General features: G+C 35.4%; 1 protein-coding gene across 7 annotated transcripts in view; it reads left to right on the top strand.

Moving 5' to 3' along the window:
• The window catches only part of PAN3 (Poly(A) specific ribonuclease subunit PAN3), a 41,425-nt gene that overhangs the window by 18,138 nt on the left and 10,787 nt on the right, over positions 1–12,500 (top strand). For 5 of the 7 annotated variants that reach the window (XM_070138558.1, XM_027362956.2, XM_027362958.2 and 2 more), the window contains 10 exons: positions 1–148; positions 366–469; positions 1,327–1,492; positions 2,662–2,853; positions 4,108–4,328; positions 5,175–5,377; positions 5,680–5,808; positions 6,216–6,294; positions 7,765–7,848; positions 11,222–11,579. The exon at positions 1–148 is cut by the window's left edge and continues 408 nt beyond it. In XM_070138558.1, the coding sequence (XP_069994659.1) occupies positions 1–148; positions 366–469; positions 1,327–1,492; positions 2,662–2,853; positions 4,108–4,328; positions 5,175–5,377; positions 5,680–5,808; positions 6,216–6,294; positions 7,765–7,848; positions 11,222–11,344 (1,449 nt within the window). In that variant the 3' untranslated portion in view covers positions 11,345–11,579. Of the gene's footprint in view, positions 149–365; positions 470–1,326; positions 1,493–2,661; positions 2,854–4,107; positions 4,329–5,174; positions 5,378–5,679; positions 5,809–6,215; positions 6,295–7,764; positions 7,849–11,221; positions 11,580–12,500 lie in introns of those variants that run through there. The other 2 variants (XM_070138556.1, XM_027362959.2) reach the window with 1 other exon arrangement.

Here is a 12,500-nt window from a genome sequence, read left to right as displayed (position 1 = left end):
CACATTTTACCGCCCACACCTGCCCATATCCACCACTTGCGTGCACCCAGCAACACACCGCATTTCTTTATGGGGGACGAGTTGCGGCATGACCTGTTGGAGAGACATGCTCTGGCTCTGGCTCATGTTGACCCAGAGAATTTTCCTGGTAACTGATAATATCTTTTGTTTATATTTCGGAGATGAATTTGCAAATATTAAAATTTTTAGTTTTTGAGATGTAGGGTTCTATAAACTTATAAAAATTATTTGATGGTTGGAACATGTAACTGATATATATGTGTGTGTGTGCGTGTATAGTGATGTGTATTTGTGTGTGATTCATAATTGTACTTTGAACTACTAAAACAATCAAATTCTTACAGATTTACCACAAGAGGTTGACATGTACCATGAGTTGGTACCCCTTGAACCTCAGCCTGCGATAAACAAATCATCTATGTTTGGATATGCTACCTCCGTTTACAAGGTATTGCCAGTTACAAGTTATGTTCAGAAGAATGAGAAAGCAGTAGGGTAGAAAATGTATTGTTTTTGATCAGTAAATTTTGTTATGACTGAAAACAATACATTTCTTCAACGAGAAGATATTTTGTTTATTTCATTGGCAACTTAATAACAAATAAGTTGAAAAGGCAAGAGAGCACCCTTTTCGTTATTTTGCTCACATTTAAGACAATACAGACTTGATCATTTAGGTTGCATAACTTAAGTTTATAGATCTGATGTATTATTTAAAATTATTATTCATTTCACATTGCCTGGAAGAATGTATTGTAAAAGTGAAACTGCAACTGAAAAATAGTTTTTAGGCAGTCAAAGGTCAAAGATTTTTCTTTGATGATTTTAAGGACTCTCCTAAAAACAGGCATTGACTCCAAAGATTTTCAGTGACTCGGTCTAAAGGCTGTCCTTAGTAGTTTTGTCTGTGACTCGCATTGTTGCCACATTTCAAAGTTAGCACTTAATTAGAAATAATATTTACGTTTTAGAAGACCCTATGATAATGATTCAGTAAGAAATTAAAATAAAATTACTATTGCAGTGAATCTCAAGTATTTAATGACTATAATATTCAATATTATATATTATATATTTGCGTAGCACCCTCTACATTTGTTATCATTGTGTCAGCTGAGAAGGAGCACAGCACCATTTGTATTTATATATGAGGAAATTATGACCTTTCCTGAATACCACTCCAGATGCAGTGTTGAGAGTAATGGAAGGCAGTTTTACATTAACTTAAACTATTATTTTGATATTTCTTTATTGATGTTTTCTTGATTGTTAGATACTAATTTATCCAATTTTTCCATCCCTCAGGCGACCAATATCAAGACAGGGCTTCATTACTGCCTTTATCGTATTCATGGCTATCGGCTGAGTAACGTGAAGGTCACCCAGCTGGTGGATCTGTGGAAAAAAATTCAACATTCCAGTGTAACTCAGTTGCGAGAAGTGTTCACCACGAAGGCCTTTAATGATAACTGTAAGTCTTAGATGTCATAGGAAAATGGTGAATATCGGCTATTGAATGTTGATCAGGTGATTAATAAATGTGGGTTTTGATTTTTAACACTTTAGTGTTATTTATTTTCTTTCTTCACTTAAATGATATAAGAAATAAGTCCTGAATGTTTAAACTGTAGATGAGAAAGTGTCTTAATTGTTAATCTGTCATTATTATTTATAGCACATCTTTGGTAAAATCATTAAACATTCTCTGCAAGCAGAGAATGTTTAACCTGCTTTTGATATATCAGTGATATTTGTTGGTGAAATTATTAACCCTTACGATCCGGATAATGTTATGGTCCCATCATAGAAAAATCTGGGTTGAGGGCCAGGTAGGTGAACAGCCATCATCAGGTAAAATGGCTGTGGGTCGGGTGACTCGAACTTCCCGTCAGGAGCAAAGGCCAGGGTGATGGAAAAATTTCACCTCTTGGGGAGTGTGATTTGACTCATTTAGTGCTTAGAAGGGGGCTTTAGCATAATTCCCATCGATAAACGAATGTAGAATGTAAGAGCTCCAGGTCCAGGGAGGATGCCATTTCCATGCTATGTACCGTATTCCTGTCCACTGTAACCGGCGGCACAGGTTTTATCACGTAAAATTGACATTAAAAAAAAAAAAAAAAAAAAAAAAAAAAAAAGACATATGACACAAATATCCAAATGTTTTTGTTTTGTTTCTTTTCTTTCTTTCTTTTTTCTTTTCTTTTTTTTCCTTCTCTTAGTTATTTACTACATAGAGAGATGATATGGAGTCTGTGCAAGGAAAATAAGCTATAACCATCTGGATAAAGCATATCCAAAGACAAATAACGACATTGGAAAGTGTCCAAAAGGCTAAAAAAGTTTACAGAAAATAACTTTGTAAAGGGGAAGCATAGAGTCTTGTCACCTATCATGGGTGTATGTGTGTGCCCGGCCTACGTGCTGCATGCCTGTTATTTTGGCTACCTACGTAACCCACTGCCCATGATTTCAGCACCGTGATTTGCGTGATGCAAGCGGATCTAATGGGCTAATAAAAAAGTAGAAGATAGAATGTCTATAATGCACTTAAGAAAGCAAGTACATGCACATAAAATAGAAAAGTCAGATACCACACTTCTGGAAAGGTTAATGCAATTAACCCATGTCCTTTTTCAGCAATTGTGTTTGTCTATGACTATCATGCCGGAGCAGAGACCTTGGCTGCACGTCACTTCTCCTCACCAGCAGCACTGAGTGCCAGTGGGTGGGAGGGGCTGGTCAACTCACATGGGGCGACAAGCGGGAACAGTCCTCATGACCCATCGTCCAGGAGCTTACACAAGAGCCATCGCCACAATTCCGGGAACAGTAAGTGGTTTCTTCATTTTATTTGATTAGCTTGCCGGTTTTTTATTTGATTATTTTTATTAGAGGTAACAGGAAGATAAATTCAGCTTTGTTTAGGTTTTTATTTATTTAACTTATGTCTTAAATGTATATCCTTGTCTATGATTGTTATTATTGTATTTCCCATAGTTTCAATTCAGTTTCAATATGAGAATGAGTTTGTTGCATGCACTCTTCTCAAAGGAGTAAAGTTCCATAAGCTGAGTTGAATTACAAACAAACTGCATAGTAGATGTACGCCATTAAACTCTTGAATGGAATGTAAGTGTTTTATTGACAAATATCTGAATGGAGATTAATGACAAACTTAATGTAGCTGAGGTACAAGAGAACAGTATCCAGGCATGTATTATCCTAGTGCATCTGCTTGGCTTTATTTGTCTTTCTAATATTCAGCAATTGTTTAAACTATAGCTGTGAAATGCATCAGAGCAGTATTTGAGATAATTGTTTATTGAAATGTTGTCAAAATGTTGTTAGATTAGCTAAAATGGTATTTTACTACAAGTTGGAAATATTCACAGGCAGTGATTTATCTTGAGAACAATTACCATAAAGTATTTGAGATTTCTTTTATTGATGGAAATTCACCACATAATACCGAGCATTGACATGTGAGAAAAGACAGCAAACTATTTTCCTCTTATTCTGCTGTGATGTAAAATTCTTTATTTAAATGCTGCATACAAGCAAGGCTTATTACCTTGTTTCAGCAATTTTCAGTTTGGTAAAATCTTTATTGTTTTGTTTGTCATAATTTTATTAGTTATGATGTTATAAGTAAAAATGGAAATTTCATCTGTTTTGATATTGATAAGTGTTTTATTCCATGATGTATAAGTTTTTCTTATTTTTCTTTTAAAATATGGAACTTGTAGAATTGGTAAGCCATAAATAATAGTAGATCTCATGCTTAATTGTGAACTTGAATCCTAGATAAATATTCTTTCACCTTTCTTTTTTTTTTTACTGTCATCATCTCACAGTCACTACCTCCACCACCACCAATACTAAGTCACTATCACCATCTCTGTTACTGTCATTATCACCATCACAATCTTCACCATCACCGTTGTTATCATTGTCAACATCACCACCACCACAACCATTACCAACATCAATATCATTATTATTACTATTATTAATTTTTTTAAAAATCATAAATACAAAGATAACAAACCACAAAGTAATCGACCCTCTCCTTTACCACCCCAGGTCTGTTGCCAGAGGCGACCCTCTGGAACTACATTATCCAACTCACTGGGGCATTGAGGACCATCCACACTCAGGGTCTCGCTTGTCGCACACTAGACCCATCCAAAATTCTCCTTACAGACAACAAGTCAAGAATCAGGGTGAACTGCTGCGGGATTCTTGACGTGTTAAACTTTGATCCGAATGCTGCCAACCCCCTGGCCAACATGCCTCAGTATCAGGTGTTTTTTTCATGCTATTCTGTCTTCTTCTTTCTCTCTCTCTATCTGTTTCACTCTCCTTTCTCTATTTTATTTGTGTGTTTATTTGATTTTTTTGTCTTTCCTCCCTCACCCCTCCCTCTCATAAAGAAATGCAGTTTTATTTACCTTTTTGATTTTCTAATATTGCTTAAAAAATGCTGGAGATCAGTTAAGCATGTTTGGATGTGTACTGCTGCATTGTAATGTGAATAAGTACATATGTATGATTTGTAGATATTAATGATTTAAAAATATTCTTTGTGTTTAATAAAAGTAGATGTTGCATTATGTGTATTGAGAAATTGGATAAAAAAAAAGATAAATCCCAGATATGTGAAGGAAAATTATAATTGGTCAGATAAATCTTTAGTGGGCAGTAGCACAAAGTGTATGATAATCATTATTGAATAATTTGTCTTTCATGAGTTAACTTATTTCCCTTCTTCATACTTTTGTTTGTTTTCCATTTTCTTGACTTTATTTGTGTAGGTAAGGCTTTACTTATCTGGTAATAGCATGTCTGTATATTTAATGTATAATTTTCCAAGAAGTTTTAAGCAATAAGATTAAGCAACTAAAGAAAAACATTCATTCTACAGCATAACCATTAAGCCAATGCTAAGAGTAAATCTAGCTCTGCAATCTTGATTTATTTTGAATACTGAATACATCAAATAGAATTTTGATATTTTGCATTAAATTTGTAATTTTTTCCCCCCACTCTTTTTTTGTTTTGCCAGTGTCTATAGTTTGCAATTTCTGTTTTTGTTTTTCCAGAGTTTATACTTACATTATAAGTGTATTTGTTTAAATGTCTTCCACCAGCAAGAGGATTTAGTGAACCTTGGGAAGCTAATGGTGGCACTGGCATGCAATTCCGTTCTGGCTCTGCAGCGAGACAACATCCAGGCAGCTCTGGAACTCATCAACAGATCATACTCACGGGATTTGGCTATGTTGGTAGTTTGTTTGCTCACCTCTCAGCGCATCAAAAGCATTAATGATGTTATGCCAATGATTGGTGCAAGGTAAAAATATTGTTTTTACTTGTATGCATTGAGTGATACATTTATTTATTGAATTATGATATTATTTTTGTGATAGGAAGTTGGTTGTATTGTTTTTACTTGTATGCATTGAGTGATACATTTATTTATTGAATTATGATATTATTTTTGTGATAGGAAGTTGGTTGTGTTGTCTGGGGTGTATTTTTTGTTTAGTTCATTGAGTGATTATTTGTGTTAATGATATATGGTTAATGTACTTTCTTTTACTAGATTTTTTCTTTCTTTTCTTTTCATTTAACCTGAAATTTTTTTCAACATAGGTTCTACACTGCTTTAGAGAGTGCCACGCAGAGAGCTGATGTTTATGAGAGTGAGCTGTCCAAAGAAATACACAATGGTAGACTTTTCCGTCTCTTGACAAAGTTGAATACCATTGTTGATCGACCAGAGTAAGTTGCAGATATTTGTCATATGATTTTTGCAGTGTTGCAAAATCATGAACATTGCTATTTACATTTGTCACATAGAAGTAAGTGTATATTGTGAATAAAAGCTACATGTTTATGATTGGTTTGTGTGATATCATTACTGAGACTTGTTTTCAGCTGATTTACATTTAGAACTAGAAGACATTGTGTTTTTGAGTATGTCAAGTTATTAGGTATTGTCATTAGGTAACCATTTTGTATCATGTAGAAATTAAACTTACTATATACTTTATTGATTAATTACATCAGAGGCCTTTCATAATTACCTTCCTTATATGGAAGAAATGAAGGAAAAGAAAGAAAAAGTAATAATAAGATGACACAGGTCATATGGACACGGAAAATAATCCACTTCTGTATTTGATCAGACTCAATATGGACACAGCCTGGTGTGAGACAGGAGATAGATATATGCTGAAACTCTTCCGTGATTATGTATTCCATCAGGTGAGTTCATAACATAGGAGAATGTGGTGTAATTTTAATGCATTGTGAGGATCTTGTGGTGTGTGTGTGTGTGTGTAATTGCAAGTATTGTATAGTGCTTTTTAACCCATTAACGCGGGTATATTTTGAAGCCGAAAATAATAGTTTCCGGGTGGCTACAAAATCGGCGCGCGGGGCTGACCCGGAATCTGCCTGCGCGCCAGCCGCGGCCAACAACATATTCAGAGCACAAGCTCCGATCCAACATCACACTGGCGATATTTATTTTTCCGGGTGTCTCATATATGGGACACCAATTGTAAATGGGGTAAGCTTGAATGTGGCACATGTTTCACATGAGATTTGAAATGTTTTTAAAATGGGAAAAATGGAGAGGTGATGATTTGCTCTAGTCAACCTTATATGGTAATGCATATGATCATTTCTTAGGGTACATTTTGATTTTGTGCTTTTAAATAAAGATATTGCTCTGTTAACAAACTTATTGGATCTGGATGCTCCACTCCCATCACATGGCCAAAAATACTGGCATTAGGCTTACTTAAGTGGTCACTTTGATAGGTGTGCAGCTTTTAGGCCATGCACACATATTTAATTTTTTATAATAAAATCTGCCCCACCAGTCATGGCGACCAGGAATAGGATCCTGAGCATGGAAACAGCATCCTCTCTGGAGGCGGCACTCTTCCAGTCATGGCTTATGTACAGTACATTCCACACTCATTTATCAACTGAAATAATGCCAATAGCCCATTCCAAAATGCTAAATGAGTCTAATTACTTTCTCAGAGGTTTGTGCACTCATGGTGAGTCATTCCCTTCACTCCAGCCTTCAGCCAAAATGCTCACAAGTTCACGTCACCCTGGCCCACAACCAAATTTTTCCATGATGGCATGTTCATATCACCCACCCCTGAAGCCATTTTTTTTCATGATGTGATGGCCATGTCATCAGGATGGTATTGATTAAGTGTGCTTGCTCACATATACTTCATCAATAGTTATTATTAATTGTGTTCTTTGTAACTAACAAAATCTGTATTTCCTATTGGAAGTTTGATAAATGTACTGTGAATATGAAATTAGTTGATGTAAATTTTGGATGTACCCGAGATTAAAATTTTCACAGGAGCTGAGATGGAACAGATTGAATGTTTTATGTTTATTGTTCATTTATTCAACATAAGATATTCAACTTTTCATGAGTATTGTACTTTCTTTATTGTAAAAGACTGGGTTGTTCTATGAGGTAGTATAGTCTTTAGTTTTCTTGGATATCAATTTCAAAGGTGAAGTGATTTCAGTTGTTATAATTTTTAGATAAATATCTTTTATCATATAAAGCCAAAGATATTTTGTTGACATAAAGGCAAAGGATAGCAAAAAATTGAAGAGAGCACTTAGGATGTATCTTAGTCATTACTCACCCAATTCAAAAGGTCCAAGTCTTATTTTGATCTCGACTCACAGGTAACTGATGATGGAAGACCGTGGTTGGACTTGGGACATGTGGTGACTGTTCTGAATAAATTAGATGCAGGATCTCCTGATAAGGTGAGTTTTCTTATTTTCACATTATGCTGTTTTTGTTTTTGTTTTTTCCCTGGCTTTCCTGACAGTTGGCTGGATGTGATAATTTACATTTTTGTTGTCATTTTCTTTGCCATTTTCATTGTCATTGCAGTTTTCATCATCCTTGTCAATAATATCATTACCTTGATTTATTATTACATTCCTGTACTTATATGAACATGTTTATTTCACTAATACTTTGTTTATTAGTATTTGATGAGACAAACATTCTAAAGAAGCAGAAGGCCAGTAGCACACTGCTGTTCATAATACCTGAAGTCAAATACATTACTAATCCATTTTTGTTAGAAAATAAGTTCACTCATGACAGGAAAAATAGAGGCGATTTGTGATGTCCGACTGTCACTCTAAGTCATCATCAGAAATTATGATAATGCAGTTTAATGCTTGGGACTCTCATATATTTTGCTAAAGTGGGGACAAGTTTTTGTATGGCCTTATTAGGATGTGAATATTTGCATTGACCCACAAAAGCATTGCTGAAATGAAATTGCTTATTTTGTTTGCTTCAAATTTTTAAATATCTTTTGCTTGTAGCATCTTGACATTAATAGATAAGTAATCGCACATGCAGTAAGTATAAGACAGACATCTATTGTAGATTGGCTTGAAAAGTTTATTATTATTATTATTATTATTATTATTATTATTATTATTATTATTATTATTAATATCATTATTATTATTGTTATTATAAAGTTATTTTTAAGGGCATATATTTGTTTTGACCAGTAGTCTCTGAAGTTGATACTTTCTGTTGTTGATTATATAGATATTTGCTAATACAGACATAAGGAAAAGGAATTGAGATGTTATAGGTTTACATTATAGATGTATCAGATATCTAAAAGTGTGGCTATGCAAATGTGGGTGTGGGTATAACCTTTTTAAGATCATGAATGCAGCTGTCAATGTTGCTATTTAGAATTTGTATTTTGAGGATGTGGATGTTTGATGAATTGTGTGCAGATTATTTCAGTAGTTAGGGATTACTTGCAGGCACAAAAGTCAAACTTTGTGTGTTATCAGGATGTGGGACATATACCCAAAGTCATCATGCATCCTACTACTCCCTCCAAACACTCCCAAACCCCTTAACCTATTAGATCTAGAAGCCCTGTGGCCCACACATGGACCAAAATCCAGGCAATAGGCTTATTTGAGTGGTGACTCCTCTGATTGTGTAGATTGAAGGCCTGGCCCCGATAAACACTTATGTGGTATCGACTTTCTGTCTCCCATTTACAGTTATTATCTCTTTTTTTGATATGTTGTATCAAAATGGTAATAGATTATTATCATTAAGCAGACTCCCAATTTATTTCCATAGGTACTGTACAACTCTGTGCAGTAATGATAACAATGAATAACATTGTTTTTTTGTGTCAATTTTTTATAGTTTTATATTCAGTTTTCTGTAACACACCCTGTGCTGCTGGTCATGGTGTGTAGTTATAGGACCTGGCCGTCAGTCAAATTTTTCATGGCGGCTCATTCCCATCACCTCCAGCCTTCAGTCAAATTTTTCCATGATGGCATATTTCGGGGGGGGGGGGGGGGGGATGCATAATTTGGTAGTCAATTCCACTGCAAGGAGATGACTGTGTAACTTTGGGAGTGAATGTTGTACTATTCATTTGTGTCTTGCAGTTTTCTTGCACTCTGGTATGTGCTGCTTCTTAGAAGAGCAACATGTGCTTTGTCAGATGGCAGCCCTCTGTGAGCTTAGTTGTTATGAGATGCTACATTACCCCCATAACTACTGTTGCATCATCTCTAGTGGATTGTCGTATGACCTTAAATCACACTTCTTCACTGTAGTACTAACTATAGACTGAAACATACAACCTCCTCTGACATATATGTCGGTTTAGATAGTATTCTGGGTTTTCAATGTATTGTTTTCAACGTATTGAGTATGTACAGGTATAAATTATGTTTTTACTTGTGCCCAGTTAGCATCAGTTCTGTAGGACAATTCAGTACCTTTATTGTTGATGTCATGCTCATGTGGGTGTGCTTGTTTTTTCCTTTCTCCTGATGGGCTTTATTTGTTATATTTTTGGATTTGCTTGGCGAAATTTGTATTATATGTATGCTGTGTGATGCAGCAGTAGCAATCTCATTTAGCAATCTTGCTGACAAGCATTCAATCCCGCACACTGCCAGTGGATGGTAACCCCGGCCATTTCTTGCACACGGGCTACTCTAGAAGCAAAATAAACAGACAGCCTGTCACAACAAAGAATATCCATTGTAGCAAATATAATGAAACTAGATTATGATTATGATTGTAATTATTGCATGAGGTATAAATCATCTCTGTTTTTTTTATGCCTTTTTATGTTTGCATGTCTGCCCTGCTCTGTTTTGAGGGTGGGGCTATTGTTTCTTCATTTTATTTTACCAAAGTGTATTGGTTTTACATTCTTACTCCCTCTTCATAAGGAACCCTGCTAGTGACCCAGGCTAAAGGAATTTACGTGTCAAAGTTTGTGGCCCTGTCCCATTCTCCATCTCTTTCTAATTCTTCTGTGATACTCACTCCATTTCTATGGTTCTCAGCTGTAGCTGTAGTCAGGCTAGCATGGTGTGTCAGTAGATCTTTTGCACTCTGATCGAGGGTCCACTTGGGTGTGACCTGCCAAAGCCACCACATTCATGGGATGTGGATTTTTTTGCAGTTTTCTTGCCTTTGCTCTCATTTTCTGACTTAATTTCATGGTGATGACTGTGGCTCCTTGACAGTCTGTTTTCACATATGGTACTTTTAGACAGTTTTGTTGAACTTTTTCTTATTGTTACTTTTGATCTAGAAAATAGTCAAGATTACTCACTATGAATGAAGAATGATGTGAACTTCAATAGGGTGGGGGATTTCAGAGGTTGCCAGAGGAATTTTTGGCATGTTTTTAGTTATCCCTTCTTTTGGTATGCGCTATGCAGCTGCCTTGTTTACATAGTTATTTTGGTTCATATACTGGATTAGGCGGCCATATCTGATTGCTATAACCTTCCTCAATTCCATCATAAACCCTAGGCCAAACCTACCTCAAACCATAAACTAACCTAATCCTGCAAAGGCTATCGTAACCCACATCAGTCAAAGTGAGAGAGAACCAAACAAATTTGTTCTATCCCACAGGAATCAAAAAGCAGCCACCTTTACCAATTATGTGCTCATTTACCATGACATGGGTTGTGGATATCTTCAGTTTGTTGAGAATGAAACGTTGATAGAGTTCCAGTAGCAATGATGACATGCTGTTCTTTTGATATATACAACTTATAAATGTTGAGGATGTGATTCTTAATGGTTTTCAATCTTTGACAGATTTGTTTGATGTCTCATGATGAGCAAAACATCCTGGTGACCTCCTATGCAGAACTAAAAAGGTGCTTCGAACGCTCCTTTGCTGAGCTGCTGCAGGCAGCATCTTCACATAAGGCAACATAACCCTATACAAAGGGGTGGTTGACTTCTTGACCCTCCAGTAAGCAATGGGAAACAATCATCTCAAAGCCACTTATTTTATCTGATGGAATTTACTCATTTTTTGATGCATCGGAGGGGTTGGGAAAAGGGATGAAGATGAAGGTACAGTAGTGGTAATGGTCCATGTATTAAACTTACCTTATTGATTTTTTATTCTCTATTTTTTTTAATCCATGTAAAATAAAAGACAAGTTTATTTTGCTACTAAATAACCATTGGTGAAGACTGTTTGTAACTTGAATCAGTGAAAGTTTTGTGTCATTGATTGAGAAGCAGTGAGGTTTCTTCTGTGTAGTATTGTATTGGGACTTGGTTTGTGGCTGGTCTGAGCTGGGAAGAAGAAAGATTCAGTGAGGATTGTACACGGGAAGAGAAATAGAATGGACATTTATGCTCTCGCAGTTATTAATATTATTTATTGATTATTTATTACTTCATAGCCAGTATGCAACAACAGTCATAGGTAAAAGATAATTTTTGGCATTATATACATCTTACTCAGTTTTTTTCAAATGATTAGTCTTGGATTCACAGGCAAGTTATGAATAATGCTGATTTGCAGTTAAGGCTAATTCTATCAGCCAAACTTAGTGATTGTGTGTATATAAGTTTGAAAGTAGTGAACTGGATATCCTGTGTATGAGTATTGTATTAATTACAAGTATTGCTGCTGTCTAGGGTGTAATACATCAATCAGTGGTAGAAAGATAGGCCTATTGTGTACATTGAACTAAGCAATAGATTACTTCCAGCACTTGGTGGAGAGAGGACTTAGGAAGCTGTTTTCCAGAAGGAAATTTCAGAGATAAACACATTTTTAGGATAGGGGTAATGTTAAAGCTATATGTGTAGGGAAAAATGTAATGCAAAAAAGAGCAAAAAAAATAATGCATTCACTTATTTTTCATGAACAGTCAGTCAGCTTGCTTTACAGATATGAAATTTTTAAAAGGAAATTGAGAGCTCATTTGAAATACACGTTACATAGCCATTGATCAGGCTATTACTGGGTGTATACGCATTCTGTGATAAGTGGATTTGATTTGACTCACGTATTCTGGGAAGAAGTAGTCTTGTAAAATTGAGAAGGCAGAATTCTGAAATGTGTATGCATAAT

This window comes from Penaeus vannamei, chromosome 24 (assembly GCF_042767895.1).
Source record: "Penaeus vannamei isolate JL-2024 chromosome 24, ASM4276789v1, whole genome shotgun sequence".
In the NCBI taxonomy this organism is placed as follows: domain Eukaryota; kingdom Metazoa; phylum Arthropoda; class Malacostraca; order Decapoda; family Penaeidae; genus Penaeus; species Penaeus vannamei.
The sequence above is the reverse complement of the archived record's forward strand: the minus strand, read 5'-3'. Positions and strand labels throughout refer to the sequence as shown.